Below are 25,932 nucleotides of genomic sequence, written 5' to 3' on the forward strand. Positions count from 1 at the left end.
GCCCAGCCAAGGAACCATCCCCTCCCAGCAGCAGCAACCATAGCCAAACAGATAAAACAAAACAAAAAAAAAATGCAGGTGAGAGATCTGGAGAAGATTCACAGAAAGCGTACGAAGTGTCAGAAAACCTGGGGAATTAAAATTGCCCCAAGAGAACAGGCTTGATCTGGAGGTGAATCAAGGCTGGAGGAAAGTACTTAAAAATTTCTCCCCGTTTTGAGCTGGGACGGGGTAGCTCAGCTAGTGACATCCTGTCTCAGCTCTGCTGATGCTGGGCTCTCTCCACGTGTCCCAAATCCACCCCTTCTCCAAGGGCTGCAGAACTGGTGCCAGGAGCAGGGCAGCTCATCTCCACCTTGTGTTGGGGTGAAAGAGTAAAAGCAACCCGCAACCTTTTGGAATATCTGTTTTTCTGAGCAGTGCCATGGCCTCTTTGCCAAGCTGAGTGGCTGCTGTATGTCTGGAGGGAGGGAGAGGGGCTGGAGGGAGCCAGGCCAGCTTCTCCATCTTCCATCATGCTGCTCTTCCATTGCATCTGTTGGAGTAGCATATTCATAGTGCACCCAGCCCTATGCATTTCCAACTCAAACACCAGCAGCAGTAAGGCCCTCCCAGACCACACGCCAGCTCATCTGTTGATAAAGGGGTTAAATAAATGCTCGACACAAGGGACAGGTGAATTACCAGGTGAAGGGAGGGAGCTGTAGGTATGGGGAAAGCAAAGCAACCTGGCCCTGACTCCCCCCTACAAAGGCCTTGGAGGTGAATTGGGGATTTTCCATTTCATTAACTTTACAAGGGGTAATTCCCAGCATGCAGCATCATCCTCACGAACAGACCCATCCTGGGCTGTCTCTCTCTCTCACTCTTTCACAATCAACAGCCTGCACGGCTGCACCCACTAGACAGGAAAGCCATGCTGTATTAATATCTAATGAATGTAATAGGCAACTGATATTAAATTCCCCACAGTGGAAGATAAAGCTGATACAAAAATTACTACTTGTTTCTGTGTTTTTAAGGCGAGAAGCAAAATGGATGCCAAAACCCACAAAAGATGGGAATCTGAAAGCCCCTCCTGGTTCTCCCTTGCAAAGGAGCGTTATGTGAATTGCTCTTGCTCCCCAGGAGAAGCAGCCAGCTGTTCATCCCTGCTGCCCACTCTGGAGTTTTCCTTGGGGGGGGGAAAAAAGGCTCTGATGCTTTTGGGGGCAGGGCTGGGGAAGAATCAGAGGACTGTCCCGCAGGCGCAGAAATCAACTGAAGTACATTGAGTTCATTAGAAACATGCACACTTGCAGGCAGGAGTTTATTAGTCCACAGACTTACCATAGAAAAAAAAATATCCCCCAAAATAGGGGTAGGTTCCCAGTTTTGCCTGCTCGCAAATTACCAATGCTGAGGGTACCGGACGTGTCTTACACACTCTGATTTGAGCGTGGGGCAGGAGCGGAACATGCATTCGCAGCTGAAATTCAAACCTCTCATGTATAACGGGGCTGTGTACCTTAGCCACAAGGCAACCAGGAGCCCTCAGCTGCCTCCAAGACACATCCAAGGTCAGAGCAGCTGCAGCAGTTTTAATGTGTGTGAGAGGGAGGTTGGCTCAGCAGATGCCAAGTACTGGCAGCACAGCCAGTCCTCCAGTTCAATGCTCCGCTCCGTGTCCACAGCCCTCTCTGCAAACTTCATCATGAGCAGGGCACGCTTCATGTCCACCCAGTTCTGAAGCACCTGGCGGAGGGCTTCCTCGTGGCTGAGGGGCTGCTCGATAAGGTCTTTCCGGGGCCCCCACAGCAGACACTGCAGCATCCGCTTGGCCTCGGTGATCCGCACACGCTTGATGGGATCTGCTTCCAGGAGCAGGTGAGCCAGCTGCTGGAGCCCCCGGGAGTAGATGGACAGGCTGGGCAGAGCAGGGAGGTCCTCAGGGCTGTACTCCTGCTCCCTGAGGTGCACCTTCTCCTCAAAGGGGTTGGGCTGGTGCAGCAGCTCATAGATGAGAATACCAGTCTGAAACTCATCAAACTTCTTGTACTGAGAAGCCGACACAATCTCCGGAGCCAGCCGGGCCTGACTCTTCCTCAGTTTGGAGTCTCCAGTTCCTGGCTTCTGTTTGGCTTTCAAAAAATTGCTGATGATGAGGCGGGGTAAGTGTCTGTCATCTTTGGCTTTCACACAGCTCATGGGGGGCTTGCAGGGGACAAGCAGGAGGTTCTCCAGGCACAGGTCACGATGGATGATGCCATGCTCTTTGAGATGCTCCAGGCCATTGCACAGCTGGAGGAGCAAGAAGCAAACACGGCGCTCGTACAGCTCGGGCTTGGCTTGGTGCAACATCACTGAGTCCCTCACAAAGTCAGCAGTGGTCTGGCTTGGCACCTCCCGGGTAATGACCACCACACAGTCGTGCTCGCTGGCACCGCGGGAGGGATGGAGGCCGTCCCCAGGCATGGTTTTTCCCCCATCTGAGGCCAGCAGCATGCTGGAGGGGACAGAGGCCACAAAATGGCCACAGTCCTGCTGGATGTTGAAGTGGACTGGCACTGCAGGGCTGCAATACGAAGCAGCCACCTTGGACTCCTGGGTTTTACAAATCTGTAAGGAGAGACCAAAAGAAAAGTCTCATCAGTCAGTGACAGAGACAGGGCAGAGACCAGAAGTTCAGAGGTGGGTTCTGAAGCCGAGATTTGCAGATGCTAAGGAAGACATCAGTGGAAGCAGGGTGCGCATTACTCCCTTTAGTACTTTAAACTATCCCCTGGCTCGAGGACGTTTCTTGTCCTGCAACAACCCAACCTTAGCAACCAGATGTCTGGGTTGCATTTCTTGGCATGCTTCCTTTGCCAGGCAATGCCCAGGATTTGCAGGACAGGAGGAAGGCAGTCCTCCCATCAGTAACTTCTAGAGATTTTGTTTCGCTGCCGACAAGCAATATAGCTTTTATATCGTGGACATATAGCATGTCACAGATATCATCGAGATTCTCCCCTGCAACTCAGGAGACATTCTGCAGAGGGAAAAGCAAAGCCTGTGGCAGAAGATGTCTGCCTTCATCTCTGGAGATGGTTCACTCTTGCCTGGGTGAGGCCCCAGACGATGTGATGCAGCTGCGAAGGTGGCCCTGTGTGGAGTGAGGGGTGGACAGAGACCTCCAGCACTTTCTCCCCACCTAACCCTTCGCTGGTCCTAAGCCCTGGAGCCACTTTCACGTCCTCCTCAACGACTCCACTTTCTGGTGTCAGCAACTACTCTCAAACTCCTGATCAATGGCTAAGGGAAACCAGTAACAAGCTGTACTCATCAGCACAGGGGAAAAACAGCAGAGAGAAAGCAGGAGCTGAAAACAGGCTTAGAAATAAGAGAGTGAAGCAAACTCAAGGGAAAAAAAGCATTTTATAATCTGGATTCTCTTAAAGCCACGTGACTTTTATCTTCATTTTGTTCTGTATTTTAGCTTTATGACTACATTAAAGACTAAACAAACTCAAACCCAGGTTTATTATAGGAGTATCCATTAGCTTATGGGGCCTTCTGGCATTTCTATTATACACTTTATACACCGGGGTTTTTTTTCCTTTTATTTAGCAATGTATTTATATCTCACCCACAGGAATCAGCAACAGGCCGAAACTCAGCATAAAAGGTTTCAAACCCTGGAGCGTGCCACTGCCAGTCACAGCATGCGTGCAAAATCGGACAAGAAATCAATTTTGCCTCTGAGTTAAAATAGATGCAAGAATAGAGAGGAGCTGGAGAAATGGGCTGCTTTTGTATTCCTCTAGCAAGGGTCTGAATCGAGGCATTTGCAGGTAATTCACTCAGATGAGACGATACTGTGGAGACGGGGCATTTCAATTCCCTATTGTCCTCTCTTTTCTAAACAAAAATACCCTGCCATGGCTGCATGCTTATTTTGTGGAAGGACAAGCTTTGGAGAGCCAGGCAGACTGCAGATTAATGCAGTGGGATGCAGGAAGATGCAGAAGGTCCCCAAAGGCGGTGGAGGCCTTCCAGCCCTCTGCCGAACAAGCCTACTTGTTCCTCCCCACACAGGGAGGATGTGTAAGGCTTAGGAAAAGAGGAGGAACTGCAAAAGAGGAGTCTCTAGAAGAATAACTACAACCAAATGAACACAGGGAGATCTTCCTTGGCCATCCATTCTTTTGTGACTTTGGCTGCACCAGAGGCATCCTCCACGCACCAAGATCCAAGTAGGAGCCTGGGGCTGGCTTAGTCACGCATCTTTAAGTGGAAAAAGAAGCCAAGGCATGAAGCATATCTTGGCTTAATTCCTCCAAAGCCATTTCATGTAACCCTGGCTCCTTCTGTTTGATACGTAGCTGTGTCTGCCTATGCACAGCCCAAACTCTGGCTCCTACTCCTCAGCAGGCTCCTTGGCTCAAGTCAGATCTTTTTTTTGAGCTCTCCAAGTCTAATTTTAACTACAGGTCTATGATCTCTTTCATATCAGCAAATCTGTACCAGAAGCCAGGAGGGGCAGCTAGGAATCAGCTAGTTGTAAAGTTTCACAATTATTCTCTGCTGCAGCTCCCAAAAGGAAGGTGGCACACAGGGACACTGCAGGAGGCGTATGCATGCACATGTGTAAACACACACACAACTTCACTTTACGCTGGTGGAGAGCGCGGCCCTGTTGGAGTGGTTTGGGCTTTATTAAGGCACTCTGCAGTGTACCAAGGACACAGAGTAAGCCCTCATCACACACAGGGATACAAGTGCAGTCCCACTAAGAGATCAGTATGTGCTCTTTCTGCATTGGCAAGTATTTATGCACTACAGCCATAGAGCTGAGCCTCTGAACCCCACCTAACACGGCACGCAAAAGCACGGGGGGGGAGAGGGGGGTGCCACAAGGAACCACAGATTGCAAAGGAGCACACCAGCTCACCACTCAGCGTTCAGGCTTCAGAAGGAAAGTTGTGATGGATTTAGGTATAACACACAAGTGTTAATCCGAGTGCTGGATTAGGGGTATGGGTACAAGATCTCATCAAATTCCATTTTGGTTATTTACAGCCCCCCTGCTGAGTTGACCCTACTTCCTTTAAAATATGAACTGGCTTTAAAGCTATCACTTAACTAAAACATCCCCTTGGGGTTCATAATGGTGGAAGCAATTCAGCAGAGATATTTTTTTTTTCCCCTTGCTTAATGCATTTCTGACAGTGCTTTTTTGGGGATTACTTTAGTTTTTGAAAACAACCTGAAGAGTAAGCAGCAATAAGATGCCCCTAGGGTTAAGTCAGAATAGAAATTAAAGGCTCTGTATTCAAGTAGCAACATGGGTCAAGAACCCAAAATCCATGGGATGTCCATGGAACGGGTTGGATAAGCTTACTTATCCAGGTTTCAAAGAGCTGAACTATTGCACCTCAAGTTTCCATTTCAAACATGGATTCCATAGAGTTACAGGAAAATATTTCAGACCTGACCTTACACAGCATGTCTAGGTCAGCCTCGCATGGTTTAATTGAGATCTGCGATATCTTAATGCCTGTAGTTTCAAGATCATATAAGCACTCACATGGTTTCTGGGTCAGACCTTCCACTTAAAAGGCAGGCAGAGGCAAAAATGCTGCCTTTTGAACAGCCTTTCATCAGCTTGTGTTATCAGAGGTGAATGCCTCTGAGTTTACAGCATAGTGTATGCCCAAGGATTTTTTTCAGAGAGTCTAGTCTGCAGCAATAAGCATCTGACTGGCATTCGTTACAATGAAAACTACTTCTCCAAATTAACCTTTGCAAGTGGCAGAGGAAAAGTGACCATTTTGGAAGGGGGTTTGCTTGCCAAACTTCACCTGTGGGAAAGACAAGCAGAGAAAATGGGCCATTGTTTGCTGATGGTGCTTCTCAAAGGCGTACCACTGAGCCAGCTTCCCACTCTTTCATTCAAATCCATACACCAGAAAGGGGTAAAAAGAAGCTCAAAGGTTCAGTCTCAGCTTAGCCATGGACCCCCACGTAGCCTTGAACCCTGCAGCTCTTTACCTCATCTTCCCAAGCGGAAGATGGGGATAAGCCTGGATACCTCCTGGATGTGGGCTTACCTTCACAGCATAGGTGGTAGAAGGGTCCTTGGAGCAGGTGGCACAGTAATATATTGCATCCCCCGAATCGCAGCAGGGCTTGTTGCACGCCAGCTTGAAGAGTGACCAGTTGTTCTCGCTGAAGTGCAGCTCATTCTTCTGCTCCCGCATGAAGCAGTCCTCACATTTGGCTACCAGGCGACGCAAGGACTCAGCGTAGAGGGCCCCCAGCTTGGCGTACACCCCCTCCTTGCTGTCCATGTTGCTCAGGAGGTTGTGGAGCTGGAGGCTGGAGCCCGATGACACCTGGCTGGACACACTGAGCTGCGAGGAGGAAAGGGACTGGAGGTTTCTGCTGGGGATGCATGCCCCTGTGCTCTTACTGGAGGCTGAGCCCCAGTAGCTGTTTCCTTTGGAGCCTTTCTCCAGGGACTCGGAGGAGGAGAAGGCGCCGGGGCGGCCCACCAGGCTGGCTGGGTGGATGAAGGGAGGCTCCTCTCGGAGGCAGACATTGCTCTCAGAGTGGCTGACATTCAGCCTGGGGCTGGCAGCACCAGCTGCTCTGCCTGAAGACGCCTGTCCCCCAAAGAAGCCATCTGGGGAGGACACCGTTCTGCTCACTGTCTTCTTCTGGGGCAGAGGGGGTGGGCAGCTGGGGGCAGAGGACAGACCATCCTCACTGGCAGCGGGAAGGAAAGGAACAGAGGGAAACACTTGGCTCTCAGCTGGAACAGGTGAGTGGTTCGGCTCAGACGAGCGCCCTAGGAGACAGCAACACACAAGAAGATGCCGTGAGTGGCTCTCGCGGGCTGGGAACGCAGGTCTCTCTCCGTGCCCCTGCCACCCCTACCTCTGCCAGGGCCCTGGCTGGGAACAAAGGAGCAAACCAGGTTACATCTGAACCCAGCGCACAGTCCTTACCTATTCACCACTGCAAAGCTTCACCAAAGGGGTTAGGGATTTAATCCGGTTTAGTACAGAAAGTTTGCAAAGCAGGTTGCAACCAGCCACCTAGAGAAATACACACACACACACACACACCGCCGCAACCACTCCCCTATGAACTGCATACACAGTAGTAAAAAGCTAGTAGAGGGTAAATATTTAAGCTGTGATGTCATCTACAGGGAGGTAAGAATGAAGCACTCGGGATACAAGGACAATCTGTTGTCACTATGAAACACAGCCCATTTCACCTGGGAGCTGCCACCCACCACCTCAGCAGCACAGCGTGGTAAGGACAGTGACACACTACAGCTCCGGCCCTCTGGCTACACCAGAGCAGCCCCAGGAGTATATTGAACCCACCTCTCTGCCTCACACTGGGTATGGGACACTGGGCAAGTTTCCATCCTCCTGAAAAAAATCTGGCCTCGCCCCTGCTGCATGTCCCCCAGCTTATTGCCAGATCTCTTTGCTCAGAGAGCAGGCTGGCCCCACTACGTACCAGCGAACCCCAAGCAGCTCCACATGCCATCTGCGCATGCATTGGGCTGGGCTGGCTGCTTCATTTCAGGCAGCTGTAGCAGCTCTTCTCCTACCCTGGCCAGGCTGGAGACAGGTAATACAGTTGCATGTCATGGAAGAATGGAAAAGGGGGGGTTGAGGGGCGGGGATGGAGAAAAAGCATGATTTGACATTGAACTAAAGAGCAATGATTTCAGGTCACGGAGACAGAACGAATGAGGAGTGGAGGGGTATGCAGGGGAAATGAAAGGAAGGCACCTTATTATTTCAGAGAATTTTCTATGCCACTTGAATGACAGGCAGGACTCTTGATAAACTTGAGCTCTGCCAACACCTTGCAGGCAAGTATAGACCTCGAAAGGTGCACAGTGGGGTTTTGCCTCAAGCAAGCTCAGCAGATAGTGGGATCTATTGCTTTCTTTGAACCCAGCTTCCGAAGCTGCAGAGTGGTAGTAAGCCAGCCTTCCTCCTCGCCAGGCTGCTGGTGAGGGCAGCTGCCAGCAGGCACTTCCTCACAGTGGCTTGCTGCCTGCTCCACAGGAACGCCCTGGGGCAGCTCCATGGCAGCCCGAAGCAGGCGTTGGTCTCCATCACCGCCCTGGTGACTCACCAGCTCTTCACGCACAACCTCCAAGTGCAGGGGCTCCAGCCCCTGAGCTCCCAGCCTGGCCTGGCCCGTCACATGCAGGCTCAATGCCATACCACCTGGGCCACAGCAGCTGTCCCTGTTAGCTGCTCGCCACCTGAAGACAGGTCCCCCAGTTCTCAGCTACCAGAGTGGATGCTGGCATGATCTGTCCCTGTCCCTCCTCACCAGTTTTCTGGCATGACATTGATTTTTCTTTATCCCCTCCGCTGCCCAGGCTGCCTGTATGCTCCCGATGCAACGTGCCCTACCCCAAACAACAGCATTCAGGGACACCCCAGGAACAAGCAGCACTGGTTTTGGCTTCTGCAGAAGATGAGCTTCCCACACAAGGCAGTTTCAGCACCCCATTTCTGATGACATGCTCAGAAACAGCTCTGTAGGAAACGCTGTGAATCAGCACGTGTCTCTTGCCCCAGTTCCTGGGTGCCGAGCTACCTGCCTCCTGTTGGGCCCTTGTCCCAGCTGCCTGCGTTGCACACCCAGTGAGCAACTGCCTGCTCTCCAGTTTCAGCTGTGCACAGTTAACTCTGGAGCCCATGGCTCAAGAGGTGCACGCCCCAAGCTTCCATGAAAAGCCAGACATCTGCATCATACCCTGCTGGGTCCAAGGGAAGGATCCTCTCCATTAAAACCCTGCCAAAAGCCACAGGCAGGGATCACTCAGCATGGCATCTCTTGCCACTTCCAATCCAAGGGGCTCTGACAAAGGATACAGCCAAGAGAAATTCTTCAGCCTGCAGCCCAGGAGCAGCTCAACATAGGTATCTCTGCCAGGACAAGCAGCTGAATCCCTGTTTCAAGAGGCGAGATTTACTTAGCAGTCTTACGGAACAAACGTCAGCGCTGGAAGCTTTGGCAACCAGTCCACACACCTAGCCTACAGATGACAAACTGCTCTTACCTTTTTTTTTACATGCTCCTGGGCTCTGCCCCAAGCACGGGGTAACAAATGAAACCCTTTCACAAACTTTGCTAACAGTGCTCTGCGCCTTCAGCAGAGTCCTGTATGTCATGGGCTTAAAAGCTCCCCCCCGACCCCGTTCGTATTTTAACATCTGACAGCAAATTAATTCGAGCTCACCTCACTTAGTGATTGACTGCATAGCTTATTGCTTGCATCAGCAAGAAAAACGGCATTCAAGTTATTCATTTAAAAACTCATCTTTCCTGAGGTGAGCTGAAACAGTTGCTTCTGTTAGTGGAGACAGAGAAATCCTCTTGTCCCATATCATTTTTGACAGCAAATTGCTTCTGTGCCCAACAAATAAAGATCCAACATATGCGAATTTTTCTTCCCCCTGTACAATTTCTTGGCATGGTCTCACTCTGAGACTCCAAGTTAACAGTGGATAAAATGGAGTTTCCAGAACTCTGGCTCTTAATTTTATTGCTGCACGTTGTTGCTCTTGGAAAGACAGAACTTCCACTACACGAAGGTTGCTTTTGCAAAGGAAATACTTTCTGAGCTGCTGAACACGTTAGTGCATGTCGAAGTTACGCACTGATGAAAAAAGTGACTTCATAGTAAGTATTTTTTAATCTCAGTTAAACGAGTGCAGGCAGATTTTTTCCCCTTCAAGAAATAACTGGGAACACAATGAGTGGGAGAGATCACCTCTAGCACAAGACTCCTTCTGGTATTCCTCAAATCTACGGAGGACTTTCTACAGCGCGGCTACTCGTGACCCTGTGTGATGTATGAAGCACAAGCGGGATAAGGCAAATTGCTTTCAGATAGAAGTTTTATCCAGACAAGAGGAGAGCTACAGGATGAACAATTCTGGCACTTGCCAAATGAAAGAGGAAGAAGCCTGTGATGTTGCCCTGACTCATCTGAAGTGCATCAAGAGGCAGAAGGGTAGGGGAAGTGGAAAGATGAAAGGTTGCTGGGGGAACTAGGTGATCAGGCCCTCACAATCTGTGCTCTGAAGCTCTGAAGACTCTGCAGGCCTCAGGATGGATGTTAACTCCTTCCTGGGGTCTGATGCTACCTCTCCCACACCCAATGGTCACTTACTGCCATCACTGCCAGTCTGTGTGTCTGAGTCAAAGCTGTCGGTGGAGCCAGCTGTGAAGCTGACATGGATGGTCCTGAAAGGTGGGCTGAGGCTCTCGGCAGAGCTGTTGCTGACCCTCTCCAACTCGGCGTTATTCGGGTTCATTTTCAGAGCATGCCTAGAGACAGTGAAAGAGAACAGTCAGGAGACAGACGGCAAAAGATACCCTGCATGCACTTGTGCATGGAGACTGAAGCTGAGAGCAGCCTTAGCTTGGTCTCTGCCCATCCCTACAGACACTGTGCAGCTTTTTACCATGCCACAGCACCTCATTCTTGTGTGCTTCACTTCTTTCTTTGGCACCTGGGGATTGCACCCCACTGACACTGAGCAGGTTATAGGCTTGCAGCCCCTATGCAGACCCCCACGTCAAACCAGCTGTGCCCGAGCAGAGAGGGAGAGCCACTGAACCAACAGCATTCAGCCCCAGTCTGCACCTCCTTTGCCTAGCACACGGGGGTCCTGGACCACATCCCATCTTGGCCACCATCACTGGGAAATGGGGACCCGCCAGTGTTTGCGTTCAGTAGAGTTCCCAAGGGAAGGGCGTGGCATCACTTTTCCATTTTACAGAAGGGCAGGTTGAGGCTGGGTGTCAGAACCCAGTTCCTTTATGGCAGAGGCATAAGTGGAAGAAGAGTCCATCCCTAGCGGCTGTAGTCTCCTCAGTGCATCACAGTAACAACTGACACCTGAAAGAAGAAGCACCTCTGCAGAAAACAAGTGTCTGCCAAACTCAGGACCTACCATGCAGCTTTTAATGTAAGACCCATGGCTTTCCATGCAGCTTCCATCTAAATAAATAAATAAATAAACTATAAACTGGGCTTATAACCTGCCAGGTCACAGTAAGTGATCAGTTGTAGGCAAGCAGGACTTTTCACTAAGGTAAGAATTTCCCCTGCATTTTCTTCATTTTTTTTCCTCCTTGGAAAACCACAGAAACTGTTGAAATCAGGCAGTACATCAGAGCAGAAACGCTTCTAGCTTTGGTACAGTTCAGAGTCTATTGGCCAGCAAACAAAGGTCATCAGTCCACATTTTTTAAGTAAAACTGTCAATCTGCTGATAAAATTCAACACATTGTTGATTAAGAATGTAAAAAGGTTAGTGGCAGACTTGTAAAAAAAGAAAAGGGACTTCCACCAGCTATCTTGCTGGAAGGTATCCAGCGTTTCCTAATCAGACGGTTGAATGGCTGCTGAGAAAGACAAACAAAAGACATGCACGACCATTTTCTTCTGCCACCCTGTTCATGTGCACAGGAACCCTCCTTGTCCCAACCCCCCCCCAGCACAGCAGATGCTACAAGCAATTTTTATTTGAAGATTGAGAAATGTTCGCTCCCCATCCAGACAAAGCACTTACTCTCATGTCCACACCACCGCATGGAGAGCAGAGTGTATGAGAAGCCCGGAAGAAACTTCTGCCAGACTTCCTCATTTGCCTGAGCAGCTTCGGTCTAAAAATACTCAGGGGCTGATGAAAATAAAGCTCTAAAACCACTTCAGGTATAACTCAGCAGAGACACTGCTCTTGCACTAGTGACGAATTTACCACAGCAAGTCTCTTAAGGATGATTTACCAAACTTTGCGACGCGCCACACAAGTCATAGTTGAGAGAGAGAGAGGGAGAGAGGGAGAGGTTTTCAGCTCTGTTACAATTAATGCCATTGAAAGCTATCCACTAGACTTAAATCCTTTTTTTTTTTTTTTAATTATAAAGATATATAATTATCCTATAGCTTTCTCAGATGCTTAACTTTTAGTGATTTGGGAAAAAAACACATGGGTGCACACCCATGTAGGTGCACTGTCTAACCTGGCCAGAATCAAGGAAGCATTTGAATCCCTAAGAAAAGAGGATTTTGCAAGACAGCCGGCCTGATTTGCACAGATGAGAGGTTTTCTACCACGTTCCACTCCCCCCACTCCCCACCCCCCCACCCCCCCCAAAAAAATTGGTGCATTTCTGTTTCCTTCCCATCACTTAAGCACAAATCCATGGAGCTGCCTTACCATTCCCGCACTCAGAGAGAGATGGGACTTTGCTCAGCGGGGTCCAAGGTCCACGGTGCGCAGCCACACCTATTCCTCCAAGTAACCTGGGTGCAACGCAGCAGCTGCCAGAACCATGCTGGCTGCTGCCTTTGCTGAGCTCAACATTGCGGTGAATGAAGTCAGATGCACAGAGAGCCCCGTTTCCTCTCCGTACCGCCGTGACTTATGTAAAATGCAGTTCCTGAATAGGCACACCGAAATAGAAATTGTTTGCTGCTTAAACGACATCCTGCTCTTGTTTCAGATGTTACAGCCAGGCCAGCTAATACTGCCTGGAAATAGCTCCGCTTTACATCTCCCCCTCTGCTTTACATCTCCCTCTTTTCCTATAAGCTGCTTGAAGCCCAGGCTGTAGCCTGCACAAACTAAAATACCGCCCACTATACCGAAGAATTACTGAAAACACTTGCTAGGGTCAAACTCTCCCATTTCAGTAAAATTCCACCCTAAATGCTGAACATTGCTGTGACAGCCTGTGGGATGGATCCTGTTTTACAGCTAACCCAAACTTTCCCTGCTCTGCTAGTGTTCCTTCCCCCACGTGTGACTGCTAGGGCACAGGTGGCTCTGCTCCATCCTGCCCTTTTGACCCAAGGATATTGGAAATAAAGAGCGTCAATCTATCTTAAACCTGAAGAAATTATTGGGATCGCTCCCGCACTGGCTTGCTCCCCTTCAGAAAGATGTAGCAGTGGTTAATTTACCTCCATTTCAAAAATCCATGCTCAGCACCTTCAATGTAACCGGCAGGTTCAAGAGCAGCACCAGAGCCTCCTTCATGTGCCAGTGTATAAAGAACAGGTCTCAAGAGTCAGTTCTCCCCATCTAATAACGCATAAGACAGTATTTCCAGCTCTCCACATTTTTCTGCTGGCTTTAAATACACTTCAATTATTCAGGATCCTCCATGTAACTCACTGCCATTTCGAGGCAACCCTTCCTATTCACTAGTCCCCAGTCTTCCCTTCCTAAACAATTTTATCCAGCTGGCTTTCCACATGATTCCCACAGTCCTGCCTAAAAGAAGTCACAGTGGAAAACAGCGGTCTTGTTAAACAAACCAAACCAAAAGAAAAACCCAAACCACAGAGTTTCGTGTTCTATAACATTGCAAAGGGACCTGGATCATTTGCCATGCCCCGTGTTGCATCTCTGGCCAGGGTATGCTTCATCTTTCCCGTAATTCATATTTGAGCAGTGGCCATATGTTAGATTTCACATTTCTTAACAGACCGAGGTCCCACCAGGTGCTGCTGCAGGATTCCAGCATCACTAACTGTGCGCCTTGCACTTCTTGGAGAGGGAACAGAGATGGGCACCAAAGCACGGCTTCCCTGACTGCAGCAGACACACGTGCCTTGGGATACCACCCTAGGGATTCCTCAGACCCCAGGTATGCGTTCGGCTTGAATTTCTGGCCCAAGATATGACATGCAGACCTCACTACCTTCCAAAAGCGCAAGAGGCAGGGGGAGGGGGGTTGTGAGCAGGAGAAGGCCACTCAGATGCAAGAGCTGCAAGGCTCCCACTTGGTCCTTTCCAGCAGCCGCCACGTGTGCAGCCTGTTGGCAGTGGTGAGGGATGCATCTCTCCCCCATGCAGAGACCCAACCACAAGGAGTACCCACTCTGCAGCCCCCATCCTGGGGGGGTCCCAGCCTTGCTGTGCCAGCAGGAGGGGGTCGCTGCTCCTCGGCATAGATGGCAGGATGTGAACAGGTAACAGAGATCCTGAGCAACAGAGGAAGGAAGCAGATGAGAACACAGAACACGCACGGATCTCCACAAACTGAACCACGCTCCAGAAGTCTGGTGATAATGGCAACAGGACACCCTCTCCTAAAATAAAATACTGGAACTGATGCATGGCAGACAGAAAAGTCAGACTACATTACAGCATCATAACAGCACACAGCTGGCCATAATTCTTACACAAGAGGAAGCACTGTTGTACCATATGCTTGTCTATCATGAAATGTGAATAATTCTATCTTACTCCTCCTTCCACTACTGTTTGTTTCAGCATTTCCCCCTGGATGCACTGGGCAGTTAAAAACCAGCATACAGGAGCTCACATTTGAGGCTTGGTTTTGTACTTACCCTTCTGCTCACAGCTGATAAATGTGGAGAAACCAAAACTGAGGTGAGGGAGAGAGAGGATTTTGAAACACTCCTAGCTCTGCCCAGAGGACTACACTGTTCCTTGCTGTATCAAAAAGGTTTTATGCAGTGCAGGTTAAGCTGAAACAAGGGTTTGGAGTCTGGAGATGCAAGGGGAAATTCAGATTAGGTGCAGAATTAAGATGGTAGATGGGTCAAAAATTCAATCACTGCATGCTCTGACGTGGTGAGTGGGACAAATCTCATTTCAATTTCCAACTCCGTGCTTTAAGTAGTAAGACAGGAAACACGCAGAAAAGTGAATTACTTCCATTTTAAAAGAAAAACTCCCCTGAAAGATTGGCCGACAAATCACAACCTTTAAAAAATAATCCCATGGCAGAAGCAGCATGAGAAATTCCTGATTAGTTTCAAACAGAAAACACAGGAGGAATCCAAAAGGTGTCTTCCTTCCATGTCCTGGAGCATGATTCTCTCTCCTGCTTAAGCCATAGCCTCCCTTCTTTGCTTTATTTACTTATTTAATTGTTAATTAACTATTTAAATAGACTCCATCCAGAGTGTCTTCTCTATTTATTTATTATGATTTATTATGTTAATAATAATAATAATAATAAATCTGGCTTGTCCTAGACCAAACAGGAGATCCCTGCTGTCACCCACAGTCAGGGAGAAAAGGGTCAAAATTTGGGACCCACATGATTTCCAATTGCATTTGGAATAGCCACAGCAGCTCCGTGTAGCCAGGCTGCTTTTGTCACCGGGGTACGCCACAACACTGAGTCCCAAAGAGAAATGAGTGCCTTGGGAATGGCAAGAAAAGGGAATAATCTGTCTCAGGTACAGCACTGCTCCAAGTCCTGGCAAGGAACAGACGGCACAGTCCCACCAGCCAGCACCACCTCCCCAGCGAGAAGCAATCCTGGCTCTTTTCCTGGTGATCCAATACCCAAAGCCATCAGGTTTTTGTAATGCTTTTGTTTTCTGTTCCCTCTGGCAACAAGCGGCAGTGGCAGCACCATAACATGCAATCTTGGCACACCTCAGGCTCATTTCTCCTGGCTGTTTTCAGCCGTGGCAGGCATTGGGATGGGATGTGCTACACACATTTGTTACCCCAAGTGAGCGCATTCAGCGAATTTCAGAGGCGATCTATGGCGCTGCCTTGTGAAGGTGGCATTAATTATTATGAAAACAGCCCAAGAGCCAACAGCTCAAGATGCAAAACAGCATCACTGTTTCTTGTCTTGAACAGGCACATGAAATAAATTAACTGTCAATGTTGTGCAGGCTAAAAGGAACCATGAGGCTCATTTAGCCTGACCCTCTGCATAAGAGAGACACATTTCAAAGATTCATTCCTTGTGCCAAGAAACTGAAGGCCATGCTAGAGCATTTCATACTGAAGAACTTTTAAACTATCACTGCATATACCAGTCCTGGGGATCCTAGTTCCCCTGGTGAGCCCTTTCTTTAGCCAGCTACCTTCCCAGCTTTTAGAAGGCGACCAGCCACCATCTTCTCTTTCCAATCTCTTTCCTTTTGTCATTAAGCTAATTTTCTATTCCCCTTCAGACCAAGCAAACCCTTAAATATCTATAACATTTCAAACAAGCAGGACAAACAGATTGTATGTAGAAACAGTCACAAAAGGTTCAGAGTAGCTTTATACAGGACAAAACAGGCACAAATTTATTATTTTCCTTTTTTGTCCCAACTTTGAAAACTCCCTAACATCACTCCTTCTGCCATCCAAAAAGAGAGCTTACTGCAAAACCAGAGTTTCCTTCGTGCCTGGCAGGAATTTACCCTGTAAAAACTTTTTTCCCTTTTGACTGTTAGAGCAAAGATGAACAAAACAGAATCTACAGACTCACTTTTTCTTGCTTTGCTTTGAAACTAGTTTGAACACACATGCAAGTTTTCTTTAAAATAAGCAATTAAGTTTAATTAGGAAAGTCAAACAGACAGGCTTCGTTTTCCAGCATGAAATCAAATACCTTGCTGTAGCTTGAGATCTAGAAAGTAAAAAGATAGTTAACGTGCCTTTCCTGCAGCTGAAATGAACTCTGATTTGCTAAGCCCCAAGCCTGTGCCACAACCAGGTTTATGCTGGCTTCATCTCCATCTGTCCATCCATCCATCCATCCATCCATCCAAGAAGCCTTTGCAGCTGTGCCACCAGAGAACATCTTGGGCTGAGATGCTCTGCCTGTGCGGGACTACGTAAGCGTAACAGAAGTATTGGTGGTTCTTCCATTACCGATGAGCACATGCCCACAGACTGCCTGGGCCTAGGAAGGTATGGACGTGTCTCTCAGAGTCATCTTTGTGTGCAAGACCTCCTTCCTCCCTTCTTCAGGCATTTGGCTGCAGCCCAGGAGGACCAGAGGTGATGTTCCTCCAGCACCAGGTCAGAGTCCTATCATGACCTGAAGCTGCAAGCGACAACTGCCCAGGGTAACGCAATTCTGCCATGGTGATTTTAACCAGTTGTGTCCACAGCCATCCCTCCCACCGCCGCACACGGGTAACACCACCCTGGTTCCTGCATCGACATGCTCAGAGAAGCCATGCTTGAGATGAAAACAAGAGCACCCTCAAAGCAAACAAAGCAACCAGCTGGGTTTGCATGGCTTGCGAAACCCTGCCATCTGATCAGATAGCTCCTCAGGCTGGCTGCGCAGGGGGTTGGCAGCCGGAGGGAGGGCTGTGCTCTTTGAGGAAGGCGCCCCGTGGCTCAGCTGAAGGCATCAAGGCGGTTAGGAGACAAATACATGTAGCACAACACATGGCCTACAGCTACAGGGAGTAAAAGCAACGCCAGCACCTACCTCAACCACCTGGCAGGGTTTATGGCTCTGCCAGAGATCCTGGTCACGGATGCCACGTGTTTCCCGACCTCAGTTTCCCTGCCTGCTGTCACACAGGCTTTCCAGCACACAGATGCTTTCAGGATGACTCAGAAGCAACTGTTAGCATTGGCACAGCCCAACCACACCAGGAGCATGAAACAGCCCCTCCAATAAGCAGAAAATGCTCCACGCCCCTCAGGATGGATGGTTGTAATTCCACATGGAGGGCAACAGCAGGGCATGCTCCTGGCTTGGAGCACAGCCGGTCCAAGTCACCCAGCGAGGGAGACACATCAAGTAGCCCCTTGCCTCCACTCCCAGCCTTCACGAAGGCAGAAAGGACACTCCAAGGACTGCCAGGGAAGCATCCTTGCCCCCAGTAGAGAAAAAGGGCTCTGCATGGCTGCTCCTCCATGAGCGGAAGGAGGCCCTGGCACTGCAAGCAGAAGATGCTGCTGGGATATATTTTGCAGAGCTCGAGTGCCACCACTCTTCTGGCCTGCCCAGACCTCTGCTCTGCAGGGGAAGGAATCAGGTTCTAGAGGACTTTCAGCAGGAAACTTGGTGTTTCCTAAATGATCACTGCTCAACAGCATCCGCTGGCCTCAACAACACTCATGTGGCAAATACAACCCCACACCCTAGGCTGATAGGAGGCACCAAGTGGCACCAGCCATGAAAGAAAGTTCACAGGGTCAAAGCTAAAGCACACCTTAGTGTTCCCTTTGATTTTAAAGGCAATAAAACTTGTCTGTGTGCTCACTTGCTTGTGGACCTCTTCTTTCCTCTGACTCCAGCAGCCATGCGGCATCACAGCAGGAAGCCCAGCATTAAGGAGAACTAAAGCCTCTTGTTCATCTCTTCCCTTTCCTTGTGAAACCTAATTTGTTCATCACTCGATCAGTTTAAAACACTAATTCCCTGGGTTAGCCAACCCTAAAAACATTGAAATTCAGCATGAGAACAAAACAGAGCATGGGCCAACTCAACCACGGTCTCAAACTGGAGGTCACCGATGCCTATGCATAAGCTTGACTGTGGATCCCAAGAGCAAGTTCTCCTCCAAACACCCATCCCCTCTTCTCAAATTTTAAAGCAAAGAGTTGGAGCCAAATCTGTTGTGCAATGCACTGTTCCAGGTAACAAAACTGATGCACACAATAAAGCCAATACAGGGCACCCAGAGAATGTGAAAATATCCCTCCCCAGTATGCTCAGACAACAAAATCCACTAGTTGCATGGAAAGGAAAAAAAAATTTCTTCCTCCATTTTATCTTTTTTTTTTCCTTCCCCCCCCCTTTTTTTTTTTGTGATACGCACAAGCTGCAGATACTGAATGCACCCACATATCAGAAGCCTGTTTTTTTAATTGGTTAGCAGAGCTACTGCCTTCCAAATGGATAGCTCTCCCTCATTCACATTTATTTTCTAGGGGCTGCTGTCGCCCTGCCTGCAAACCTGACTTCAAGGAGAGCGGCGAGCAGAGGGTGCCTGAAGCCAGGCAGCTCCCACACATCACAGCCACGTTAGGCAAGCCCCAGTTACTCGCCTGCAGGCAAGGAGTCCTCTCTAGGAAACTGCAGCTTCAAGAGTTAACCTCAAAAGCAAAAAGACATTAGAGCCAAACTGCAAATGAGGATTTCAGAGGCCCTTACTATTAGCACCAGAGACGTTGCCCAGTTCCACCCATAAGAGAAGCTTGCAACCCCCAATTTTCTGTCCTATTCAACATCAAGGAACTGTGCTGAGACAGAAGCAAGCTGACGTGGGAAACATCAGGCATCCTCAGCACAGACCTTGTTCTCACTTAGATATTGGGACCCAAGGCTGTACCCTGCAGCCCTGAAGGGCTTTTGCAACTACGCGTGGCATTTGAGCCAGGACTTGCGAAGATCTGACAGCTTTTCAGGGTAAAAAGGCAAGTAGTTTTTCAGCTGTGCAGTCACCTCCCGTGCTCCTGAAAGCCCGCCTTTGAACTGAAAAGGAAAAAAAAGAACAGAAAGCACCTCCTAGTCAACGAATCCCTGCAGCAAACACCCCAATCACAACTGGTTAACAGACTGCCATGCACACACTCACAGGGCTGTACCTGGACTGCTTTTTTGGTGGCGGTGGCGGTGGCACAAACTCCATGCCATTATTCTTGTCTTTAGGGAAGTCAAAGGAGAAAGATGATGATTTGCTGATCCCAGTCTGGCTCTCCAGCGTCAGGCCATCATCCACAAGGTCGGCACCAGCTCTTCCATTCTCAGCTCCCACTGCCCACGGGTGAGTTAAGAGCTCCTGCTCCTCCTCCTGCTCCTCCTCCTCCTCTATCCGGCACTGCTTGGTCCACGTTGGGGTGTAGTATTTCTGCCTCCTGTCATAGGAGGTGCCTACCAGACCTCTGCTGGGCTCCTCCACAGAGACCCCGTTGACATGAGTGCACAGAGAAGGGGATGCCCCAAAGGCACCTGTATCAGTATAGTTCCGCGGCAGCAGATGAACACCAGCTCCATCACGGCCGCCGTCATCACCAAACTTTGCCACATGGGAGCTTACTGGGGGCAGACGGTTCCCCTCACTGCTCGGCTGGTTGTTTTTGGACATCTTTGGGGGAATGGCTGGACTCTCAGTAACCGATGTCTTGGCAGGAGCTGCCAGATGAAATCTTAAACTGCTCTCACTTCCAGATGATTGAAAAACCTCTCCAGGCTCAATGGTAGGTGATGAAGTACCAAAATCAGGGTGAGAAGTGGGGCTGATACATGGCCACTGAACTCCCACCGCCGAGTCAGGGCTGCTGAGGAATATAGTCTTGTGGTCATCCTCGGTGTGCGCTGTCATCACAGTTATCTTTGCCGCCACCTGGCCGGTGGAGTCCTGGTATTCCTTCTCACCACCCAAAGCCCAGCCACCATCCCTCCACGTCCCTTCAGCTTGCTCCTTGCCAGTGCTGCGAGCCAGCTTCTCCCCTTTTGCTTGTCCACTGACAGCCTTCAACTGTGCCTTCTTCCTCTTGGTGCTCTCGGCGTAGATGGGATCAGTGCGGGCTGGCTCAGCAAGGCGAGAACGCTGCAGCTCCACCAGAGCCTGCTGAGGGGTGCTCGAACCCTCGGGCCGGGGGCCTCCGGTGCCAGAGGGCTCTCCAGGGGGAGGAGAGTCCTCGTCCTCTGGGGACGAAGCAAGGGCAGCCACCTTGCTGCTCCCTGCGCTCTCGGGGAGGGCAGCAGGCTCGGTGTGCAGAGCCAGCTTTTTCCTCTCTGAACACAGGGCATAGGGGAGAGGATCACCCTGGTCTTTCGTGATGCAGAAGGCCACGTTCACAGCTCTGCGCTCCTCTTCACTGAATTTGACCGCCCTGCCACTTGGCCTGGGAATCTCGGGAGCATCCCGCTGCCTCCATCCGCTGGGAGCAGGGCTCTCCTTCTCGCACCGGGCACCCTTCCCCTCCGCACCATGCGGCTCCCATGAGACAGGGCGCTCTTGGTGGCAGTCCGTGATTGAACAGTACTCCCCCCCTTCACTTTCAAAAGCGGCCGAGAGGTGACCGCGGTCACCCTCTGAGGGGAGTGCTGCTCCTTCTCTGGCTTGAGAAGAAGGGTTTCTGTTGGAGTTTGCGGAGCTTCTGTCCCCCAGGGTAGATGGGTTAGGGCAGGGGGGGCGATGTGTCAGGGCAAACTTGTCTTTGGCTCTGTCCTCCTGCTTGCCCACCTCACCCACAAGCACCAGGCTGTGGATGGAGACGTTTCTCTCCACTCGGCTCTCCAGGCTGCGCAGGCCCACCATGGAGTAGCTGGGAGGGCAGCAAGACAAGCAGTCACCGGGCGTGCTGTGGAGGAAGGGCTTTCTCACACCACCACTGCCAAAACTGTCAAGGCAGATCCGCTGGGCTTCTCCTGATTTCAGAAGGAGTTGTTTGCCAGAAACCATGCCCCAGCTGACCTGCAGGTGCCAGAGAGACAAGTGCACTGTCAGGATGCGCATAGGCAAAATGAAAAAAAAAAAAAAAAGCCCAGCTTCACAGAAAAATCCTCTGGCATTCAGAGTCTGTTTTGCCCTGTGCTCACGCCACCAGTAACTACCACAAATATTTTCTACTTAAAGCACACTTGTCCTATTTCCGGAACCATTTGCAATCCTTGCATTATCAACAAGGGCAGTGCACTGAAATAAGGCATTCTCCTTTCTCTTTCTGTGGGTTTGCTGCCAGAAACATGTCCAACCTGTCATCCTCTCCGTGAATCACCATGCAATTAAAGAGTCAGAGAGGGAAGGAATATTTGCAACCCTCTCTGCTTGTTTCATTTCACACTGCTGAAATGACTATCAGGCTATCACAGGTTATGCTGGGATAGCAGCTTGCCTATGCTCAGCAGCACGGACTGGGGAGCAGCTGGACAAACTTATCCAAAATCTTTTCATCTGAGGGAGATCTTTCCTGCTTGCCAAGGCAGAAGTGGGAAAGGCAGAGGATAACATGTGCCTGCAAAGCGACCCCCCCCACTGCCCCCATCCCAGGGAGGCAAAACCTACTCCCATAGAGCAAAACTCAGCCTGGGGCCAAATCTGCACACTCAGATCAAACCCCACCAACAACAGTAGCCTGTGCTCGTGTGCCCTTTGCCCCTAGAACAGAAGCAAGGGAGGGCAACAGGAGGGTTAGAAGAGAGCTGGTGAGCCCTGGCTCTCCTCGGGGGCAAGGGTGGGAGATCCGACCACACCTGCGCCAGGGGCAGGGTGACAGCAGCCCACATTTGGCTGGGGCAGTCCTGGTACCAACTGGTCAGGGAGCGGAGTGAACCACCCATCTCGATTGCAACTCACACCACCAGGGCTTGCCCATTTGCAGGCAGGCAGCAGTGCTGCACCCGGAGGGCATTACTGCTGCGGCAAAGGTTGGGAGCCCAAGGAGCTGGGCTAGGAAGGTAGGGCACTTTCTTCCTCACCCACGAAGACCATGGATCCAGTTAGCATTGCTTGCAACCAGACAGGACTTCTTTTCAGTATATCTTCCCAGGAAAATAACTTTAACCCACATCCTCATTTAACATCTGGCAGCTCCTAAACAGACAATGTATTTTTAAGCTCCTTTGCACATGCCTTATAAGCAACAGCTCATTCAGATTCAGCCAAAGGTACTTTGAGAAGGTACTATATAATTTAACAATCCGAGTCAAGACCAGAAGGAAAAACAAAGGGAAGGAAATCATTTTAGCAGATATTCCTAGCACTCTTGAGGAGAGGTAAGTAACGGGAAGTCATGCTTTGACTGGATTAATCATTACCTGTGACAGATCTGCATTCATATTCACATCCGCCCACGCGTCAGAAACATCCGAGTTTATCATAGTTGGCTTCACAGCAATTGTTGGCTTTGAGAAGGGAGAGGTATTTACACCTTCGTCTTCCAAGGCAGGGCTCTCGGGCTTGGTCCTAACTCCATTCGGGAGCACGCCACAAGCTCCCACGTCTGGGGGTGTTTGCAGTCGATGGGAACTCTTTGGGTTGAAGCAGTTTTTGCAGGAGCCGGGCTTCCAAACGTGTTCCACAAAGTCACTGCACGCAGACATCTTCAAATCCTCGTGGGTCAGACCGAGAGCCCTCTGCGTCTTCTGCACTGTCCGCCGCTGCTCATTTTGCATTTGCTCCCCAGAGCTGCTCTTCAAGATCACCTGGTTATCTGGAAAAGCACAACACTGTCCGATTAGTTTGGTTATGCCCCCAAATTGGAAGATTTTTTAATAGGACAGGTGACAATTACACTTACTCTGCTTTCGTCACAAAGGCTTATTGTTTACAAGGCTTTTTTCACAGCTTAGCTAAAGCCCACACAATCACTTGAAAAGCCTCAACTTCTAAGCATAGCTCTGTAATAGAGAAGACATCAAGCAAGCAGCATTCCTATGTGATTTAATTCCCTGTTTAATGAGCATGTATAACCAGCCTCATGCAAGGTTTAGATCAAGGGTAAAGGAAAGATCTTGGAAATAGCTGTTCACAGCCCCACAAGCAGAGCCAGGCAGGAAAAATTCCTTCTCCGTAGTGGCATCCTCTCTCTGGAAAATAAAAAGGCCTCGAGATCAAGGACCAGAATCGGCAACTGTGTAACCAAGGGGACCGACAACAACCTTCCTCTACCCAGAAGCACCACTGTGATTACTGCCGTGGTACACAAAGGCTTCTCTCCCACCCAGTGCAACGGAGAAAGGCAATCGGCAAGGCTGGGCCTGGCACTGGTTTGAGCAAGTGCCTGGCAGAAAGCTCTTATCTGGTTTGCCAGGAGCCACAAATAACAGTGGCAGCTCGCTGAAACGATTCATTGTCTGCAAAGGGAGAAGCGTTTTGCTCTTGGCTTACTTACAGACAAGGATCCCTTCCCATCTTCCTTCCCCAAGAGGAAATGCCCCAGGAACAAGACATTCCTGCATTCCTGTACCCCCCCCCCCCCTCCCCACACGGCCAGGTCTGCACTCAGCCAGTAGCTACCTGGAGCTAACAACTTTGGAGATACTTCAGAGGAGGACTCCCACAAAGCTCAGTGGATTAGGGAAGAGAAGATCAGAAAACGTGACTAGATGCGGAAAGTTGCAGCTGGCTACTGGGGGTATCAGGGCACACGATTCCCCCACACGGCTCCACAGAGTCCTTCCTCTCCTAACCAGCTGCAGGTCAGCATCTCCCAGCCAGCCGATGCCAGCGCAAACTGAAGCTCTTTTCCAGAGGGTCTCCGAGTGAACAGGCACTTTTACCCCCCAATCCTGATGGCACGAGAGCAAAATTTACCAGCCTGATCCTTCAGCACTTTCTCCACACAGACATACTGCAACACCACCATAGCTATGGACACTTTTGCACCTGCACTTGAGTAAAGCCTCTCGCCTCCGGGCTCAGGGGTGCCCTGGGCAGCCTCTCTGACAGCCACCCTACTGCATGGCGAAAAGACAGACCACTAGTAAGAGCCCGGGTGGGACAAAGTGAAGCGGGGCAGAGCCACTGCCCCACGTGCATAATCCGAATTCAAAGGCCACCATTGGGAAGGGAGGTTTTGCCTGGCTAAAGCATTAGTACCTGCAGACTCGCTCCACCTGGCAGGCTGATAAATTAGGATCTGTTTCGTGAAAACCCAGGAAAAAGGGCAATATTAATAGGATTCACAAATCAGATCCGTGCACGTGTCTCCCTTTTTAGGGAAGAGATTGTTTTAGACAGGTTTTGCCACGGACTTCACAGAGTCCAAATTAACCAGAGGACAGCAAATCACTCTTGGATATACCCCAACACCTTCAATGAGATTATCATTATTTGCAGAGCAAACACGTTTTTAAAGTATTCTATTCTTTGTTTCAGCCCTAGCAAGCGGTGTCCGGCATCACCCAAAGTTGAGCAAGTGTCTTGATGAGCGCCAGCAAAGAAAAAAGAAAAATCAAAGGGAGGAAAGCAGGGACCGAAGCCAGAAAAAACTCTTCGCTTCTGGTGTAACAATCGGCGCTGCCAAGCGCCTTTTAAAGATCGGGAGTTCCCTTTCTGCAGCGAAACCCGCCGCTGTTTCTCTCTGCCGGGGCGCGGGGTGCCGGGGCGCGGGGTGCCAGGACCCAGCCCGCACCAGCCCCGCCGCGCCCGCGCCGAGCCCGGCCCCCCCGGCGCACCGAAAGCCGGGAGCTGGGTCACAGGCACCCCCGCAGCCCCGCGCCGCCCGGGGCACCGGCCGGGACCCGGCGTAAAGGCTACTTGTTACCCAGGATAGCGGTGCGAGGATGCGGCACCAGGATGCTCCGGCGCAAAAAAATACCAAAAACCCCCAAACCCCACCCCAAGCGGCTCCGGTTGGCGGACGGACCCTCTCCACCGCCGGGCACCCACCGGCGCTGGGAAAAGTTTACCGGACAGGGCCCGCCGGGGCTCTCGGGGCAGGCGGCGGTGCCGGTGGGGAGCGGTACGCGCCCCGGACGGGCTTCAGCCCCACCCCGCCCTTCTGCCCGCACGCCCGGTGGGCACCGGCGCGGCCCCAGCGCCCCGGCCCCAGCGCCCCGGCCCCCCGGCAGCCCCGCCCCGGCCCCGAGCGGCGGCGGCGGCGGGGTCCCTCCCTGCCCGGCTTTGTCCCGGGAGGCGGAGGCCCGGCGCCCGCCCCGGCGCTGCTCCTCGGCCCCGCTCCCCGCTCACCAGCCTCCCGCGGCGGCGGCGGCGGCGGGGCTCGGCTCCGCTCCGCGCTGCGCCCGGCCACGGCCGCCGCCGCCACCGGGCGAGTGGCAAGCGGGGCCCCGCGTGGGCCGGGGGCAGCGGCCGCCCCGCCCCGGCCCGCCCCGGTCCGCCCCCTCGGGGCACGGCGTGGGCAGCAGCGCGGGCGGGGGCGGGGCGGCGCCCCCCGCTCCCCCCGCCCCCCCCCCGCTCCCCCCGCCCCCCCCCCGCTCCCCCCGCACACGCGGCTCCCCTTCGCACAAAGCGCACCCCTCACCGCGGGGGCACAGGCAACCCGGTGACGCCCCCCCCCCCCCCCCCCCAGCAAGGCTCACGCAGACGGGCACCGTCTCGGGGACATCCCCCGTGGTACCAACCCCCCAGGGGGATGCAGGCACCCACCTACCCCAGCAGCCCCGCACAGCCCCATCGGGCCCTGCACCCCCACCCCCCGCAGGGACACCCGCACCCGACCACAGGCTCGGGGGCGGGCCTGTCCCCAGCTGGAAGACGCT

General features: G+C 51.2%; 1 protein-coding gene across 2 annotated transcripts; it reads right to left on the reverse strand.

The window, feature by feature from the left end:
- Positions 1 to 1,275: 1,275 nt before the first annotated feature.
- PRAG1 (PEAK1 related, kinase-activating pseudokinase 1) lies at positions 1,276 to 25,516 on the reverse strand. Of its 2 annotated transcripts, none has more exons than XM_056356971.1 (6): positions 25,403 to 25,516; positions 22,528 to 22,922; positions 19,350 to 21,184; positions 10,184 to 10,341; positions 6,072 to 6,811; positions 1,276 to 2,598 (listed from the first exon to the last, which is right to left on the reverse strand). In XM_056356971.1, exons 2-6 carry the CDS (start codon positions 22,882 to 22,884, stop codon positions 1,561 to 1,563), a joined length of 4,128 nt encoding a protein of 1,375 aa, XP_056212946.1. In that variant the 5' UTR covers positions 22,885 to 22,922; positions 25,403 to 25,516; the 3' UTR covers positions 1,276 to 1,560. The 2 variants fall into 2 exon arrangements, with proteins under 2 accessions (XP_056212946.1, XP_056212937.1); XM_056356962.1 differs by lacking the exon at positions 25,403 to 25,516 and adding an exon at positions 23,010 to 23,628.
- Positions 25,517 to 25,932: the final 416 nt, after the last annotated feature.

This window comes from Falco biarmicus, chromosome 1, assembly GCF_023638135.1.
Source record: "Falco biarmicus isolate bFalBia1 chromosome 1, bFalBia1.pri, whole genome shotgun sequence".
Lineage (NCBI taxonomy): Eukaryota > Metazoa > Chordata > Aves > Falconiformes > Falconidae > Falco > Falco biarmicus.